Source organism: Rattus norvegicus, chromosome 5 (assembly GCF_021556685.1).
Source record: "Rattus norvegicus strain SHRSP/BbbUtx chromosome 5, alternate assembly SHRSP_T2T, whole genome shotgun sequence".
In the NCBI taxonomy this organism is placed as follows: domain Eukaryota; kingdom Metazoa; phylum Chordata; class Mammalia; order Rodentia; family Muridae; genus Rattus; species Rattus norvegicus.
The window spans coordinates 14800389-14818068 of NC_141538.1; the positions used below are offsets into that span (position 1 = coordinate 14800389).

The 17680-nt window shown below is 38.9% G+C and overlaps 1 protein-coding gene and 1 long non-coding RNA gene across 2 annotated transcripts in view; one reads left to right on the top strand and one right to left on the bottom strand.

The window, feature by feature from the left end:
- Window positions 1-2582, bottom strand: part of LOC148005639 (uncharacterized) — a 17005-nt gene extending 14423 nt beyond the window's left edge. The window contains exon 1 of the long non-coding RNA XR_015620623.1: window positions 1935-2582. This is a non-coding gene — a long non-coding RNA (uncharacterized LOC148005639). The remainder of the gene's footprint in view (window positions 1-1934) is intronic.
- The window catches only part of Vcpip1 (valosin containing protein interacting protein 1), a 26672-nt gene continuing 11257 nt past the window's right edge, over window positions 2266-17680 (top strand). The window contains exons 1-2 of the mRNA NM_176857.3: window positions 2266-5089; window positions 14513-14599. Of these exons, the coding sequence (NP_789827.3) occupies window positions 2383-5089; window positions 14513-14599 (2794 nt within the window). The 5' untranslated portion in view covers window positions 2266-2382. The remainder of the gene's footprint in view (window positions 5090-14512; window positions 14600-17680) is intronic.

Consider the following 17680-nt stretch of genomic DNA (forward strand, 5'->3'; position numbering starts at 1 on the left):
GATTGTATACCCAGAATCTTTTACACATGGATTTGCTTTTAACCCTAATCATGTGACCAATGAGGAGTCAGGCACTGAGTCTGTTAACTTCCTGTTGCTCAGTTTCTCCATCTCCAAAATAGAAATGATTATGATGGCACCTGTTTCAATGATATTTTAACATTAACTCTAGAAAGACGCTAATGTACAGTTGATGGGAGGTAGGCATTAATAGCTATTATTGTTGTTACTATTATTATTAAACAATTTTGATTCCTTTAAAAACAATAGTAAGGGGGCTGGGGATTTAGCTCAGTGGTAGAGCGCTTACCTAGGAAGCACAAGGCCCTGGGTTCGGTCCCCAGCTCCGAAAAAAAGAACCAAAAAAAAAAAAAAACAAAAAAAAAAACAACAGTAAGGAAAGCTCATATGGCCTCAGCCCTACACAAAGAACTCCAGGCAGTTAAGGAATGCTGAGAGGAGATGAAACAGTCTTCTAGTCTTATCCCATACCAAATAGTCAACCTTGAAAACATTCATACAACATTACACAGACCGAACAGGTTGTATCTATGTATTTAGAAATATGTAACCATGAAAAGTAATGAAAAAAGCTATTATTAATAATCAGATAACTTCAAGAAAACAAGTGGACAGAAATAAACATAGAGAATAATTATCCTGAATTTCAGAGAAAAGATAGTTTATTTAACACAAAGAACAATTATAGATCTACATATGTACACACACACACACACACACACACACACACACACACACACACACACAGTTTGAAAAATGCATCAGTTGAGACCACAAATTTGAAAGAGAGCAAGGAGGGGCATATGTGAGGATTTGGAAGAAGGAACGGGAAGGAAAAATGGAATTTTATTACAGTCTAAAAAAATAAGGGGTTGGGACTTTAGCTCAGTGGTAGAGTGCTTGCCTAGCAAGGGCAAGGCCCTGGGTTTGGTCCCCAGCTCCGAAAAAAAGAAAAGGAAAAAAAACAACCAAACAAAAAAACAAAAACAAATTGAAAAGCTCCTACATATTATGCAAACTGGGGTTATATCTCAGTTAGCTTGCCCATCATGCACGAAGCCCCATGTTCAGCCCTTAGCACTGCATTTCCTAGGCGTGGTGGTATGCACCTCTGACTTTGACATTTGGGAGGTGGAGGCAGAGGACAGAAAATTGAAGGTCATCCTCCACTATAGGGAGTTTGAGGTCTGCCTGGGCTCAATTGCTGATCCATTTACTGAATGATATAGAAACACAAATGTTTTCTGGACTCAAGAAGGTAATTTGTCTCAAGGTGTTTTGATGTTAAAACCTTAAAAATCTAACTTCTTAGGAACTGTTGTTCACTGTTCAAACACATGTTTAACGACAACAACAACAATATAATAAATTTAAATTTCTTGTGATCCAACCAAAACAGCCAGATTTTGCCACTGACCACCAGTTGTTGCTCACTTCTTGTTAACTTTCTCTCACATTAGAGCAGTGGAGTACATTTACGAATGTAAATGTGGATTAAATTACGAATAAGGTAGAAGCTCAGTTATAGCACTTGCTAGCTAAGTGGTAATACAAAAATGATACCGTATTTGAACAATAAATATACTAAAAAAAAAAAAAAAGCCTCATAGAAAACTCCCTCTCCCACTTTCTTAGGACCTTTAACCCGGACAAGCAGCGGTGGTGGACTTTAGACCCTCTTCCACGCCATTCCTTTTCACTTTTCTTTCCTCCAAGCACACTCCTTTCGGCGCAAGGGGAAAGTACGGCGGGACACTACCCATAGCATCCTAGGAAATGCGGTTTCTCTGACTCTTTCTCCTGGGCCATAGAATGGGGGACCGGGGAGGGGGGAGCAAACTACAAAAGGGATCCAGTTAAAAATACAACTACCGACAATCCCCGCGAGTCATCGACTTCCTTTCTGCCCCCACCTTCCGAGTGCCTTCCTCTTCCTCCTTCCCGCGTGCGTCGAGTTGCTTTGCATCACGGTATTTGAAGTTCTTTGTGGACAGAAGCGCCTAACACTCCTTCGCGAGAGGGGAGCCGGAAGACTCTCGTTCCCAGAGGGCAGTGCGGAAGCCACGCCTGCGCAGTCTCAGTGAGGGCGTGTATGTCTGTATCTGAGGGAGAGAGCGAGAGTGAGTGAGTGTGAGTGCGGGGTGGGGTGGTGGCCGTTACGTTCGGGGCAACGGCTAAGGCTGTGGAGAAGTGAGAAGAGAAACAACGTCCGGCGCTTCCGCCTTCGCCTAGGAGGAGGAGGAACTGGTAGGGAAAGGAAAGCCATTCGCTCTGGGCCTGGACTAGACCTCGTCGGGCCGGCGGAGGTCTGGCTATGTGCCTTTGAGGGTCGCTTGGGACGCAGAGCGAGAGCCGAGAGCGATGTCTCAGCCGCCGCCGCCTCCTCCGCTGCCGCCGCCGCCGCCTCCCCCCGAGGCTCCGCAGACTTCGTCGTCCCTGGCGGCGGCGGCTACTCCGGGGGGCCTTTCGAAACGAAGGGACCGGAGAATCCTTTCCGGGAGCTGCCCGGATCCCAAGTGCCAGGCGCGGCTCTTCTTCCCGGCCTCAGGTTCTGTCAGCATCGAGTGTACCGAGTGCGGACAGCGGCACGAGCAGCAACAGCTGCTGGGAGTGGAGGAGGTGACCGACCCGGACGTAGTGCTGCACAATCTGCTGCGGAACGCGCTACTCGGGGTGACGGGGGCTCCCAAGAAGAACACGGAACTGGTAAAGGTGATGGGCCTCTCCAACTACCACTGCAAATTATTGTCGCCCATATTGGCACGCTATGGAATGGACAAACAAACGGGCCGCGCCAAGCTTCTCCGGGACATGAACCAAGGCGAACTGTTCGATTGCGCGTTACTCGGTGACCGGGCCTTCCTCATCGAACCAGAGCACGTCAACACAGTGGGCTATGGCAAGGACCGATCTGGAAGCCTCCTATATTTGCATGACACTCTCGAGGATATCAAACGGGCCAATAAAAGTCAAGAATGCCTTATTCCAGTGCATGTGGATGGGGATGGACACTGCCTAGTGCATGCTGTGTCTAGGGCTCTAGTAGGCCGAGAGCTCTTCTGGCATGCCCTGAGGGAGAATCTGAAGCAGCACTTTCAGCAGCACCTAGCCCGATATCAAGCCCTGTTTCATGACTTTATTGATGCTGCAGAGTGGGAGGACATTATCAATGAATGTGACCCTCTGTTTGTGCCACCTGAAGGTGTCCCCTTAGGCCTGAGGAATATCCACATATTTGGCCTTGCCAATGTGTTACATCGTCCCATAATTCTCTTAGATTCCCTCAGTGGCATGAGAAGCTCTGGTGATTATTCAGCCACCTTTCTACCTGGGCTCATACCTGCAGAGAAGTGCACTGGGAGAGATGGTCATTTGAACAAGCCAATCTGTATTGCGTGGAGTAGCTCTGGTAGAAACCATTATATTCCCTTGGTAGGCATAAAGGGGGCTGCCTTGCCCAAACTACCCATGAATTTGCTACCTAAAGCATGGGGTGTGCCTCAGGACCTTATTAAAAAGTACATCAAGCTTGAGGAGGATGGTGGTTGTGTTATTGGAGGAGACAGAAGTTTGCAGGATAAGTACTTACTTAGGTTGGTTGCTGCTATGGAGGAAGTCTTTATGGACAAACATGGTATCCATCCTAGTTTGGTTGCTGATGTACATCAGTATTTCTACAGAAGGACTGGGGTGATAGGAGTTCAGCCTGAGGAAGTTACAGCAGCTGCTAAAAAAGCAGTAATGGATAATCGCCTTCACAAGTGTTTGCTTTGTGGTGCCCTTTCTGAACTTCATGTCCCTCCTGAGTGGTTGGCTCCAGGAGGAAAACTGTATAACCTGGCAAAAAGTACTCATGGACAGCTGAGGCCTGACAAAAATTACAGCTTTCCTTTAAACAATTTGGTTTGTTCATATGATCCAGTGAAAGATGTTCTGTTACCAGACTATGGATTGAGTAATCTAACAGCTTGTAATTGGTGCCATGGCACATCTGTGCGAAGAGTCAGAGGCGATGGCTCTATTGTATATTTGGATGGAGACAGAACTAATTCTAGGTCTACTGGTGGCAAATGTGGTTGTGGATTCAAACACTTTTGGGAAGGTAAAGAATATGACAACCTTCCAGAAGCTTTTCCTATCACTTTGGAGTGGGGAGGAAGAGTAGTCAGAGAAACAGTATATTGGTTCCAGTATGAAAGTGATCCATCTTTGAATAGTAATGTTTATGATGTTGCAATGAAACTTGTTACCAAGCACTTTCCAGGTGAATTTGGGAGTGAGATCCTAGTTCAGAAAGTTGTCCACACTATATTGCATCAGACTGCAAAAAAAAATCCTGACGATTACACTCCTGTAAATATAGATGGTGCTCATGCTCAGAGAATTGGAGATGTGCAAGGACAAGAATTGGAGTCTCAGCTACCAACTAAAATTATTCTTACTGGACAGAAAACAAAAACTTTGCACAAGGAAGAATTAAACATGAGTAAAACTGAAAGAACTATTCAACAGAACATCACAGAACAAGCTTCTGTGATGCAGAAACGGAAAACAGAGAAATTAAAACAAGAGCAAAAGGGGCAACCCAGAACTGTTTCTCCAAGTACTATTCGTGATGGGCCTTCATCTGCACCTGCCACCCCCACGAAGGCTCCCTACTCACCTACCACTTCTAAGGAGAAGAAGATTCGCATAACAACTAATGATGGACGGCAGTCCATGGTTACCCTTAAGTCTTCAACAACCTTTTTTGAACTTCAGGAAAGTATAGCCAGAGAGTTCAACATTCCTCCATATTTACAGTGTATTCGATATGGTTTTCCTCCTAAAGAGTTAATGCCACCCCAAGCAGGAATGGAAAAGGAGCCAGTTCCTTTGCAGCATGGTGACAGAATTACCATAGAGATCTTAAAAGGCAAAGCAGAAGGTGGTCCATCCACTGCTGCACACTCAGCCCACACTGTGAGACAAGAAGAGATTGCTGTTACTGGCAAGCTGTCCTCCAAGGAACTTCAGGAGCAAGCTGACAAAGAAATGTATTCCTTGTGTCTTTTAGCAACATTAATGGGTAAGAGCAATTGAACTCTGATGGTATATATATATTTTTTTAAAGATTTATTTATTTATTATATATAAGTACACTGTAGCTGTCTTCAGACACACCAGAAGAGGGCATCGGATCTCTTTACAGATGGTTGTGAGCCACCATGTGGTTGCTGGGAATTGAACTCATGACCTCTGGAAGAGCAGTCGGGTGCTCTTAACCGCTGAGCCATCTCTCCAGCCCCTGATGGTATATTTTAATTGTGAGTATAAAATACTGAGTTGTTTTGTTGTGAAGAGGAATAAAACCTTGTTATCATAAATACTTGATTCTATAGAAAGGAGAAAGTTATTTTCCTTAGTGTTTGGTAGTAGATAATAATATGATTATTGAGTGAATATTAGAACAGCATGAAACTACAGAGTGAAAGTAGTTACTCAACTGTTATCAGACTAATTACATATATATTAAACTTGCTTTTAAAAAATGTATTTATAGTTAAAGCCCTTTTTCACCCTGTCTGAGCTCTTAGGTCTTTCTATCTTGATCCTTTTTCATTTATTTTTAATTTCATTTTCCTGTCTGTCATGTGATTTCAGGACTTCCTGTTTGATGAATTGCAGTTTCTGGTGTTTATAGTGTGACTGCACTCCCACCTACTAGCCTATCTCCTCCATTTCCTGTTCTTCCTTCATCATGTTTTTCTTACGTGTACGATAGGTTTTGTGTTTAGTTTTATGGTTCAGGGACTGCCATAATTACAGTGCATATCTCGGTAAGAAACAAGAAAGATGACAATGCGGTTAGAAATTTTTTTGATAATTTAGTACAAATTGAAGGAAAATATATTATCAGCTAAATACGGTAACTTTAGTCTTTAGATGATTTGGGATCCTGCTTCAGTCTTTAGATGATTTGGGATCCTGCCTAGTGGTATGCTTTTTACATTATTTGCTTAACCTTTGTCTTTAAGTTGGTGTTAACATAAGCCTTATACAAGTTTTCAAGTATGAAGTAAAATTTAAAGGATAGTTGTTAGAAGAGACTTAATTTTGTTGCGATTAGAATTTTTAGCTAGAAAAATGCTGGCTTTTGATTCTGTTTTCTCAGACTACTAAATAGTGAATTGGCCTTGGCCTACGATAATGATTTATTACTGGCTTATTAAGTTGGAAGCCTACTAGTTTATGGGAAATATAAAAATGGTACAAACTTTCAGCTTGATATTGTTGATTTTAGTTTGCTATGCATAAGAACTGAATTAGAGAAACCAACGTAGGTATTTTCCGTATTTCTGAGACATTGTGGTTTCTTAGAGACTTCATGGAATAGAGGAATGGCTGTATGATTTTGGAAATCAGAAGGCACAATCTGACTTTAATATGGTCTAATACTTATTAGTGATTTCAGGGAAACTATTAACTCCTCAATACTTCAATTGCTTCTGTACCAAAGATCACTTGTAGTTGATTTGAGCATAGATAAAGTGTTTCCAGGATTCTGAAAATAACATCCTCACAAAATGGGCAAAATTAGGTACATACAGAAGACATTTTAAGACTGGCGGTTTCTCAGGTTAAAACAGGATGATAATGTCTGTCTTAAAAGAGGATAAATGAACATTTTTGTGGCGAATATCTCCTATTGACTCTATATCCAGTAGCTAGTGCCTAACGAGTAGTAAGCAGTTTGAAGGGATTTGTTTTGTTTTTAACTGAATTTAACATGTCTAAAAGAAAGACTGTATCTGCAGAAATGGAATGGATGGTCAGCACTCAACATTGAAAAAGAGTCGGAAAAGCAGAATTTGGCAATGCTTATGCACTGTCGTACAAAGGAGAAATATATCACCTGGGGTTCATGATAATTCTGGTAACTAGAAAGGTAATCTTTGCTGAAGAATAGGAATATTTTTGTGAGTCCTGGTTTTGGCCTCTCTGCCATAACACCCTCTTTATCTGATTCCATGACTCCATAAAAGGATTTACTTTTACCATTCATTTAGCTTCATTTGGTAACAGGTGAGAGAGAGTATAGGTAAGGAGTCCATTTACTCCATTGTAAATTAATACATTGGCATGAGTCACATTATAAATCAGTGGTCTTAAGTACTTGCTCAGTATAGTAATATGTTCTGTAACGAAAGTTAGTAAAAATACTAGCTTATAGTTACTTTAAAAAAATTGATTTATGCTTCCTGCATCTAATTTTCTAGGAACTAGTATAAACTGTAATGAGTTCCCCAATATACCACTTCTATTCTGATCCTTTGCCTCTTCACCTTTGATACTTACATGGCTGTCCATAAGCCATAAGATTTTTTTTTTAAAGATTTATTTATTTTTATATATGTGAGTACACTATAGCTGTCTTCAGACACACCAAAAGAGGGCATCAGATCCATTACAGATGGTTGTGAGCCACCATGTGGTTACTGGGAATTGAACTCAGGACCTCTGGAAGAGTAGTTGGGTGCTCTTAACCGCTGAGCCATCTCTCCAGCCCTAAGATTTTTTTTTATATGTATCCATTACCAACACAAAATTTAAGTATAAAGGAATTTTGCTAATTTAAAGTAGTAGCATTTGAGAAATTTTTGCTCTAAGAAATAACACAAGCCTGGTAATCCTAGCATTCCAAGCTCTTGGAAACCTAAGGCATAAAGATGATGTCTTGAGCCTGGATTACATAGCAGTGCCCTGTCTCCAGTGATGACAGCAACATTAAAAAAAAAAAAAAATCATCAAAACCCCAAATAAGCAAAGTACTAAGACTGGCTGCGTTGTATATTAGTCTTCTCTTTCTAATTGTTTTTTAATTATATAGAAGGTACTCTCTAAATGTAATGTGTTTGTAAAAATATTAGTTTTGGAATAGTTATATACATATGACTATATATATAGCAACTTGGTGTTTAGATTGGTGATGCTAAAAAAAAAGGAGTTATTTGGAAATTTGCAAATTTCAAAATGTAAAAATTAACTCCTTTTATGTTTGTTTAGAAATAGCTTGAAAATCAAGCTTTACAAAATTTATTTGCCTTCTCCCTTGTATTTAGTTTTGAATACATCCTCTCAAGTTTGACCAACTTCTGCTTACTATTCTAAGTAGATCCTCTTTATTTTATATCCTATTAGTTTTCCTTACAGTACCTATTGCAGGCTTAATGATCTTATTTATTTAATTATTTATTTGCCCCTTCCCCACTAGATTTGAAGTCTACAAACATAGAGAATAGAACCTGTTTTAATGGATGCCTTATCACCTAGTACAGTCCTGCCACATTTTATGATACCAAGCAAATGCTACTGAGTGAATGAACACTCAAAATTAATGTATGCTGTGAGCCTGAGACTACTTCAGAGGTACAAAGATGTATGGAGACATAGTTCCTGCCTTCTGTGAACTTATGTGCTAGCTATTTATCTATTGCTATGCTAAAGCACAATGACCAGGGCCACTTAATAGAAAAAGGGCTTATGGGTCTGGAGGAACAAGAGAGTACATTACCATCATGGCAGAAAAATGTGGCAATATGCAGGTATGGCATCTGCAGCAGTAAGCTGAAAGCTCACATCTAAAAAAAATGACAGCAGGAAGCAAAGAGCTTCCTGGGAATGGCATAGGGAGGCTTTGAAACTGAAAGACCTCACCTAGTTGACAGACTGCCTCCAGCCAGCCCACACCTAAATCTATCCCTAAACAGTACCACTGACTGGGAACCAAATAATCAAGTGCTGGAGACTGGGGATGTGGGGGAGGCATTTCTCATTCAGATCATCACAACTTGCCTGGCAGGGTCTCTGCTGAGGGTCTTCTGATTTTATAGCTTTTATCAAAACACGACCAACCTTCTTTTCTATAGACAAAAAAAAAAAAAAAAAAAAAAAAAAGATAAACCTCAAATATAGCCATCATAGCATTTTAGAAATATTTCCTATTTAATTCCACACACAAACACACACACAGATTGTATGTATTTGTGAAATGTTGCTGACTTGTCGGGGTTGTGTTTTTTTTCTTTTTCCTTTCTTTTTTTTGAGGCTGGTTTTGTTTTTTAGCTAATGGCTTCAGAAGGTTCAGTTTATCATGCTAGGGAGGGTGTGATAGAGCACAGTTTATATCATGGAGGTCATAGGGCAGAAAAGGGGACTGTTTGAGCTTTTATTTGTTTTTGTGGTGCTAGGATTGACTTAGGACCTTAACTTTCTGTTGTTTTTAAGTATAATATTCATTAAATAGATTTTGTATTATATCAACAAAATAATAGCTTGGTATGGGGCATTCATGGAAATAGTCACAGTTGCTTTGAAATATATAACGATAGTACAAAATATAATATTTTTCCTGTGATATTTCACATGTACTTTTAATACATCTTATCCAGACCATTGGATTTTTTTTTCTTTCTTTCTTTTTTTCGGAGCTGAGGACTGAACCCAGGGCCTTGCGCTTTCTAGGCAAGCGCTCTACCGCTGAGCTAAATCCCCAACCCCAGACCATTGGAGTTTATTTAACTTAGTTTTTACAGACTGCCATCTTCATTACTTATATAGTGTTTAAATCAACCCCCAACTATGGCTTTGCAAAATATATTAGTACAATTCCTTATAGATCACTTGTTTGTATTTTATTATATGGTAACTATGGTAGATATAATCTACCCTAAGAATTTGGCTCATTTCTTTTTTTCTTATTATTTTCTGATTATCATAGCATTATCAGGAGGTAAAGATATATTTAGTGAAAACAAAATTTGACTGTAGTTAAGTAAAAATGTGTTATTTATCTTAGTTCACTACCAACTTTTGAAAAATGGAGAAGCTTATTGGATTTTATTACACTGTTTTTCTTCCTGAAAGGACTGTGGCTTTTTACTATATACTTTTAAAATATAGGGCCTATTTGGATCAATCTCCAGCATCCAAAACCCTCATAACACTTGTAATTTCTTTTTTACTTATTGGTGAAGGTGGTATTGGTAGTTGAATCTAAGATCTCATGCATGCTTAGCAAACATGTTTCTACTTACTAAGCCTATCATAATAACTCAGGATTTTCCAGAATCACATTTGGAAGTCAGATAGATGGTTATTTTTTTAGGTGATATTGGATCTCTGTATTAGTATTCTCTTTTTATATTTTTCTTCAAATGCTAGGTAAAAGTTTAAAATCTAGATTATGGCTTATATATACTTTATTCTGTATTGCCATTGAATGGTTTTACTTACATGTAATACAACTGTAGTGAGAATAGTCATAAAGTTGAATAAAATGTTGATAAATGTCTTTACGCATACCTTACAGGCAATTTTTAAGTTATACTTTGAAGATTAAGTTAATCACTTTCTACGATTTAGCCATCTGATACATTTTATTTTTATTTTCTTCTCAAGAATTCCAACATATATATAAAATAACATGTGGTAGGTCTTCACTTTGTTTTTGCTTTTTGTTTTTTGAGACAGGGTTTCTCTGTGTAGCTCTGGCTGACCTGGTACTCGCTTTGTAGACCAGGCTGGCTTCAAACTCACAGAGATCTGCCTGCCTTTCCTTAGGATTAAAGGTGCATACCACCATACCCCACCTTGAAACAGAGTTTTTAATGTGAATTTAAAAATCGCTTCTGAAATAGAAAAAACCCTAGTAGATAAAGTAGAAGAAAATCATCTGTAGTATTTCTGCTACCTATATCTCTGTTTATAGAGCAGAACTGAAGGCTCTAGGAAGGATTCCAGAAGAAGACAGTGAAAAGAGGCTATTTATGGTGGTATATTTTCTATCTTCACACATAGTACATCAACTAGAAATGTTTTACTTTTGTACCATGAAAAACAGCTGATTATCAAGTAAAGCTAGTTGAGAGACTATCACAGGAAAACTGTTGATATAATGGAGATGTCACTATGATATTCTTCTCTTAAGAGTTTGTCCTAAAGAGATGGAGCCATTTTTGTGTTTGCTGCGTTTGTCCTGAAAACAGGTGTTGCTATTGGTTAGGTTTTACAGATTTGGTGGGAGACAGTTTTGTTACTTCCATTCTTTCTTTTTTTTTTTTTTTTTTTTTTTGGTTCTTTTTTTCGGAGCTGGGGACCGAACCCAGGGCCTTGCGCTTCCTAGGTAAGCGCTCACCACTGAGCCAAATCCCCAGCCCTACTTCCATTCTTTCATTTGCATGCATGTCTGTACCATTTTTTTTGCCTAGTGACCCCAAAAGCCAAAAGAAAGTGTCAGATCTCCTGGAACAGCTGATTATAAGTTACCAAATATGTGTTGAGAATTGAACCCAGGTCCTGTAGAAGAGGAGCCAGTGCTCTTAACTACTGAGCCATCTCTCTAGCCAGAAAAAAACCAAAAAACAAACAAACAAACAAAACCAACCTTATTTGTGGTACTCATTCTATGTGTTTACTCAACGAGTATTAAGAATGAAGTTGAGGGGTTGGGGATTTAGCTCAGTGGTAAAGGCCCTGGGTTCGGTCCCCAGCTCCGAAAAAAAAGAAAAAAGAAAAGAAAAAAAAAAAAAAAAAGAATGAAGTTGAGTCTAATGAACTACTGATCTTTCCCTGAATCTGAAAACCTTTTAGTTTAAAAGAAGAAAAAAGGTAAACTAAATTAGCCAGCGGTATAATGGTGGTCTTGGTATTTCTGTAAATGTTGACATCAAAGTAAGTATTACTCAACCATTCAGATGAATTGTAGAGGAATTCTATACTTTATGGTTGTTGTATTATTTAATCAGTGTGTGTACGCTCGCCTGCTTATATGTGGAGATCAGAGGACAGCTTGAGGGAGTTGGTTCTCCTCCCACCATGAGGGTCCTGGGATTGAATTTGGATTGTCAGGCTTGGCAGTGTGTTCCTTTACCTACGAGCAATTATTGAATTTATCACAATTTATAAATTATAAATTTATTCTGTAAATTGCCTTTTAAGGAATACATAACAATTATTGGCCTTTGGGCACTGGAATAGTTTGTGTTGCATCATAAAAATCAAGGCAGAGGGAACTGGGCTTGATGGTGCATGCCTGTAATTGCAGCAGTCAGGAGGTGGAAGAAGAGAAAGGATGACTGGGAGTTCTAAGCTAGTCTCAGCTACCTGGTGAGACCCTGTCTCACAACAACAAAACAAAAAAAGTCAAGGTAAGGTGTGGTGTGAGGATGGTAGAGAAATACTAGCTCTTGTATTATATAAGAAAGGATCTTGGACTTTATCTATGTTCTTTTCTTTTCCCTTTTTTCCCCTTTCCTTTCTTTATTGTCCTATAGCTTACACTGGCCTTAGGACTCCTGTGTAGCTGAGGATTTCTTTTGGACGACTTTGCTGCAGTATGGGAGATTTAACTCTACATGAACAAGGGAGTTGGGGAGGACGGACTCAGGGAAAACTGTTGAGTGGGGCCAGTATTCTCAGCAGGAGGCCAAGACAGCAGTACTATAGATGGAGAAGGTGCTATGGAGAGCTTTATGTGACTGTGGTGGACTTGTACAGAGATCCTGACCTCTAGTCTCCTCTCTCGTTTCCCTTACCAACAAAGATAACTTATTGGAGGTATTTATATACCGAAGGAAATAATTTCTCCTTTCTACAGCCAGGTGATACCATACATATTTATAAAACAGGATTATGAATAGAGCATGTTTGTTTTAACATGATTTGCACTTAGTAGATGTTTAATTTTAGTGTTATGTATAAACTTTTGATTGTGTAAAGATTCATACCCTATCTTGACACTTATTTGCTGCATGATCTTGGGAGAATTCTTTAATCATTGTTCTGAGCTTTGCTTGTAAATGAAGTAGAGAGAACTTGGTTGTGACAGTAGAAGAAGTGTTAACAGTACCTTCTCAGCTTAAAGACCGGTAAATAATAGCAGCTTAGATGATGTTATACTTCCTTTAACCACAGAGTGATGATGTAGTATTACCCTTCCCGGGGCAAAAATTTCTTGGGGGATAGAGAATGAAAAATTTTACCCTTAATGTATAAAATTAAGCACAAATATATAACATAAACAAAACAGTATAGTAGAGTATCTGCTGTTTGTACTTTATGGGGAATGCAGCTGATTTGGAAAGTGTCTGGAGAATCTTTATGTGGAGATGATGGAAACAGAGATCCATGACTGCTTAATAAGAAAAGACATGGTCTGGGTGTCAAGTGCTAAGAAATGTGATTTCTCTCACTACTCTCTCTTTGGCACCTGTTCACAGTATTAACCCAAAAAGAAAAACAACAACAAAAAACCCCAAACCAACCCCAAACCCTGCTACCTCTACTTTTTGATGTTTTCCAAAATAATAATATCCTTGAGTATTTTAGAAAAACTAACTATTGAGGCTAAGAGTGACCATAATTAAATGAAAGGTTATCACCATAGAAATACATTTTCTAGATAAAATTTGGTCAGTGTAGCTGTTATTAGTTAGGAGTTATTAGTATATTTGTACTTGTGGGGATTTGATATTTTAAATCAAACTTTTCTGCATGTCTTCATTTAAATAGAGCCATTTTGGTAATAGTACTGTATCATCAGTAAAAAGTGTTAGTGTAACTGAATGTTCTGGTTAGGCAAAGGTTTATGTGCCAAGGCTTTAAACATTTTATATTTTAAATTGATTAACTAAAGATAACTAGGTGAGTATTACACAGCTTCATATCTCTCTGGTATGGGAAAGGATTGCAGACATATGATTAATTAGCATCACTTATTTCTATACAAGACGCAGGCCCAACAGTATACTTTTCTAGTAGGAAATGGACCCATTATTGCTCTGTGTTCTTATTTTCTATGATGTAATTTAATAATGATGAAAATAATGAAAATATAAAGGAGCACATCAACATAGTTCTGTTCTTCCACTCTGATGCTTTCAAACGCTCTTATCTTTTTCCCTTTTGTTGGTAGGGAGTGAACTCTGCCCACTTACGTTCTCACTGGCTATTTCTTTTTCTTTTTACTCACTTTTAACACACACATACACAGTACAATTTTATATTCTAGTTAAAAGTGAGTATCTTTTCATAATCTTTTCCGTTCCTGACCAGTGTTTACCAGCAAATTTTCCTTGAGGTATTCTGAAACTTCAAATATATTTTGTTTAGTATGATTAATACTGATTTGTGCAGTTTTAAGGATTTTTTTTTTTGGCTCCTATATTTAAAAATTGAGGGAACTTATTAAAAATTTAGGTTGTTATGGTGTCTTGAAAAGTGACATGGGCCTTCAAACACTAGGTTAGTCTCCTCTGTGATAGCAGTTGGCAGTAGCTCTCACCTTTCCGTGGCCCTCCATTTTCTGGAATGCCATTGTATCACATCTGTGTAGCACTCATTCTGGATCTGGGCCTTCAGTCTCTGTTCTAGGTTAGCTAACCTGGGTCAGCATAGTCAAGGATGGCAGTCTTGTGTTTGAGCTAATACTTTGTATGCTTTTGTCTTTCAGGAGAAGACGTGTGGTCTTATGCAAAGGGACTTCCTCACATGTTCCAGCAGGGTGGTGTATTCTACAATATTATGAAGAAAACTATGGGTATAGTTTAATTCTGATTTTATTCTTGGATAATGTTTCCATCTAAGCTGTTATAAATTTGAGAACATCCAAATAGGGGCCAAGTGAGATGGCTCAGTGGGTAGAGGCACCTGCTGACAAGCTTGACAACCTGATTTCCATCCCTGGTACCTACATGGGGGAAGGAGAAAACTGCTGCTGCAGTTGTCCTCTGACCTCCACATGTACACCATGGTACATGTGTACCCATGCACATACACACACACACACACACACACACACACACACACACACACACTAAGTAAAATGTGATATTATAAAAACAGTCATGATATTTTTAAAAAAATATTGACAGTTAGGCCTAGTACTATATGCCGATAGTCCAAGTTGGGGTATTGATACTAGAGAGCCCCTTGAATCCAGGAGTTCCCAACCAACCTAAGCAACATAATGAGATACCACCTACCATCTGCCACCTACCACCACCTTTTTTTTTTTTTTAAATCTAGTTTATTTCTTGGTTACACTTTTTTCCCCATAGTATCTTTATTGATTATTTTGGAATTGCACGTCATAAACCATGATCACACTTCCCAGTCCTCCCAGATTTCCCCCTTCTCAATCCTTGTGGCTTTACCTTCCACTCCCAAAAGAAAGAAGGAAAAAAAAAACAAATCCAGTTTGCGTTGCCCATATACTCACTGGAGCATGATCAAACTGCCAGTGGTTAGCCCCTTAAAGAAAACTTGAGTCCTTCCCTATCCACACCCCTGCCAGAAGCCATAATTGTGGAGAGCTATACTTCAGCAATTTTTGTGATTTCTTGTCAGTGGTTTTCTGTTTGAAACAGGCTCTGTTCTGTTTTTGAGGGAGGTGGTGTGGTAGGGGTACGGGTTGTCATAGAAGCCTTCCATGCCCCTCTTTATCAACTGTGAGTCTGCAGTCATTAATAACACTGCCAAAGTATCTTCCTTGCCCTTTATAGTCAGCGGGAGCACGGATGATGGACTTCCACATAGTTTCTTACAACACCATGGACCATGGATATCCACATGAGATGCCCCCCACTTCAAGATTTATTTTATTTTAAATTATACGTATACATATGTGTGTGTGCACATGAGTGCAGGTATCTCAGACACCAGAAGATGATGTTGGATTTCTTTGAACTGTCTGACCCTATGTGCTAGGGACTGAACTTGAGTTCTTAACCACTGAGCCATCTCCATTGCAAGAGACGACACCCCCTATATTCTTTTTTTTTTTTTTTAATTATTGTTGTTTTGTTCTTTGGGGTTTTTTTTGTTTGTTTGTTTTTTTTTTTTTTTTAAAGATTTATTCATTTATTATATGTACACTGTAGCTGTCTTCAGATAAACCAGAAGGGGGCATCAGATCTCTTTACAGATGGTTGTGAGCCACCATGTGGTTGCTGGGAATTGAACTCAGGACCTCTGGAAAGCAGTTGGCACTCTTAACCGCTGAGCCATCTCTCCCTATATTCTTTTTATTTATTTATTTTTTTTCCTTTTTCTTTTTTTCGGAGCTGGGGACCGAACCCAGGGCCTTGCGCTTGCTAGGCAAGCGCTCTACCACTGAGCTAAATCCCCAGCCCCCCTATATTCTTTTTAAAGTGTGTGCATGTTTGTTGCTTTTTTTTCCTCTAGTGCTAGAGATTGAACCAAAGGCTTCACTCATGTTAGGCAAGTGCTCTACTACTGAGCTTCATGTATGTGGGTGTGTATATATGTATAAGTGTCCTACCACTGGGCTACATTCCCCCAGCCTTGTATGTATAAGTGTGTGTACATACATATATATGAATGTGCCTATGTGTATGAAAGCCAGAACAGAGCCTCAGGTGTCATTTGTTCCTCATGTGCTACCCACAGGGTTTTTGGGGTTTTTGTTGTTGTTGTTGTTTTGTTTTGTTTTTTGTTTTATTAAGCTAAGGTCTCTTGGCCTGGAACTTTCCAAGTAGGCTAGGTTAGCTGGCCAGGGAGCCCTAGAAATCCACTCATCTGTCTTCTGCATTGGTATATTAAACATGTGCCACTTTTTTTCTAACATAAGTTCTGGGGATTGAACTCAGGACTTCATGTTCACAGCAAGTGCCTTACTAATAGATTCATTCTCTCCTATGAGTGTGTGTGTGTGTGTTTATTTAAATATATTTTTTCTTTACCAATCTGACTTGTTGTTCTTATGATGTGGTCAGGTATGTTTCTGTGGTGTAATTAATACATTTTTATGTTGCTTTCTTGCTTCTATTTTGGTCCCTTTTTTTTTTCTTTTTTTTGGAGCTGGGGACCGAACCCAGGGCCTGCGCTTGCTAGGCAAGCACTCTACCACTGAGCTAAATCCCCAACCCCTCTATTTTGGTCCTTAATGATGAAAGAATACAAGCTATGAAATTAGAGGCAAAACTGATTACACAGCTTGTGACTGTCACAGAACCAGATAATACGGTATTTTTATTGTTTTGTTTTAGTGGTGACTGGCATATATTACTGCTTTTTAGGTTTCGGGAAACAGCTTGTTTTACATTTAACTTCTTTGTTTATAAAGATAAATACAACTGTATGTAAGTGTACAGTTATACCTTTAGGATTTAAAGATCTTGAGAGAGAAGTTGGCAGGGCATATATTTGACCTCATGTGTTTGCAGTGATGTATGATGAGTTCTTTTGGCTTCAGATTTATCATTTCTGGTTTAGCTTATGTCTCCTACCTATCTTTACAGACATTAAATGCAAATTTTTGTAGTGTACACTTATTTTTTGAACTTTTTTTCTTCAAAACAACAAATCCCAAGTAGGCTGCTGTAGAAATGTTTAGACATAGAAAATAGCAAGGATGTTATGAATCCCATGTACCTGTTACCTGGCTTCCACAATTACTAGTCCATTTTGACTTTCATCTCAGCTGGGCTGTTTAAGCTAGTCTCAGATATATAGTTTCAGAACTAAGTCCTTTTAGTATGTATATAAGTGTGAAATACTTTAAGCAGTGTTTAAATATCAAATGTTTTCTTTCAGTTCATTTGAGTCATGGAACCAAAGAATATCTAAAAAAAAGGGGTTATTGTTGTTAAACATCTTA